The sequence below is a fragment of the Myotis davidii genome, unplaced genomic scaffold (genome assembly GCF_000327345.1).
Source record: "Myotis davidii unplaced genomic scaffold, ASM32734v1 scaffold355, whole genome shotgun sequence".
Classification (NCBI taxonomy): Eukaryota; Metazoa; Chordata; class Mammalia; order Chiroptera; family Vespertilionidae; genus Myotis; species Myotis davidii.
The window spans coordinates 1,273,327-1,273,991 of record NW_006286818.1 but is presented as its reverse complement, the minus strand read 5'-3'; the positions used below and the strand labels follow the sequence as shown (position 1 = coordinate 1,273,991).

General features: G+C 45.9%; 1 protein-coding gene and 1 long non-coding RNA gene across 4 annotated transcripts in view; one reads left to right on the top strand and one right to left on the bottom strand.

Annotated features, from left to right (window-relative positions):
• CCDC84 (coiled-coil domain containing 84) overlaps nt 1–665 on the top strand; it is an 11,676-nt gene that overhangs the window by 9,506 nt on the left and 1,505 nt on the right. Inside the window, exon 8 of one of the 3 annotated variants that reach the window (XM_015560659.1) lies at nt 629–659. The exons of the other annotated variants lie outside the window; for them this stretch is intronic. Coding sequence (XP_015416145.1) covers nt 629–659 — 31 coding nt within the window. The remainder of the gene's footprint in view (nt 1–628; nt 660–665) is intronic. 3 annotated transcript variants of the gene reach the window in all.
• LOC102757782 lies at nt 338–647 on the bottom strand. Its single transcript, XR_435388.2, has 2 exons — nt 526–647; nt 338–418 (listed from the first exon to the last, which is right to left on the bottom strand). It is a non-coding gene; the product is annotated as an uncharacterized LOC102757782 (long non-coding RNA).

Below are 665 nucleotides of genomic sequence, written 5' to 3'. Positions count from 1 at the left end.
CAATGAGAGAGAATCATGGACCGGCTGCCTCCTGCACACCCCACACTGGGGATGGAGCCACAACCCAAGCATGTGCCCTGACTGGGAATCACACGTGACCTGGTCAATGCTCAACCTCTGAGCCACACCAGCCAGGCCTGTCTTTAGTCTTTACTCCAGCTGTACTGTGCTCTTCCTTTTGTGCACATGCAGTTGCTGTTGCCTTAAACATGCTTTCTTTTCCTCATCACCTAGTCACCTCCAGGTTTTAGCTCAAATGTCACACTTCCTGGAAGGCTTATCTGAAATCATCTCTTATAAATGGATGCAGTACGATGTAAAAGTCTGTGAATGGAACTTGTGCTTACTCTCTTTCCCAACAACATGTATGTTGTGAGAAAGGGTTTTGTTTACCTGGCATATAGCAGGCACATCTTCTCTATGAAGACCATGAGTCTCTTGTGGACTGGACTTGCAAAGGTTTACCATGCTCTTAGGAATTAGCATCGACAGGGCACAGAATTAGCATTGTGGCATTGGTTCCACCCACCTCCTACAAAGTTTGCCCTTTCTCTAGCTGTGAGTATCCTATTATCTCTTGGCTTTCTATATCTAGGGTGTGTTTTTTTTTTTCCACTTCCAACTACAGGACACACCAGGACTTGGTAACATCCACTCAGGTAAGT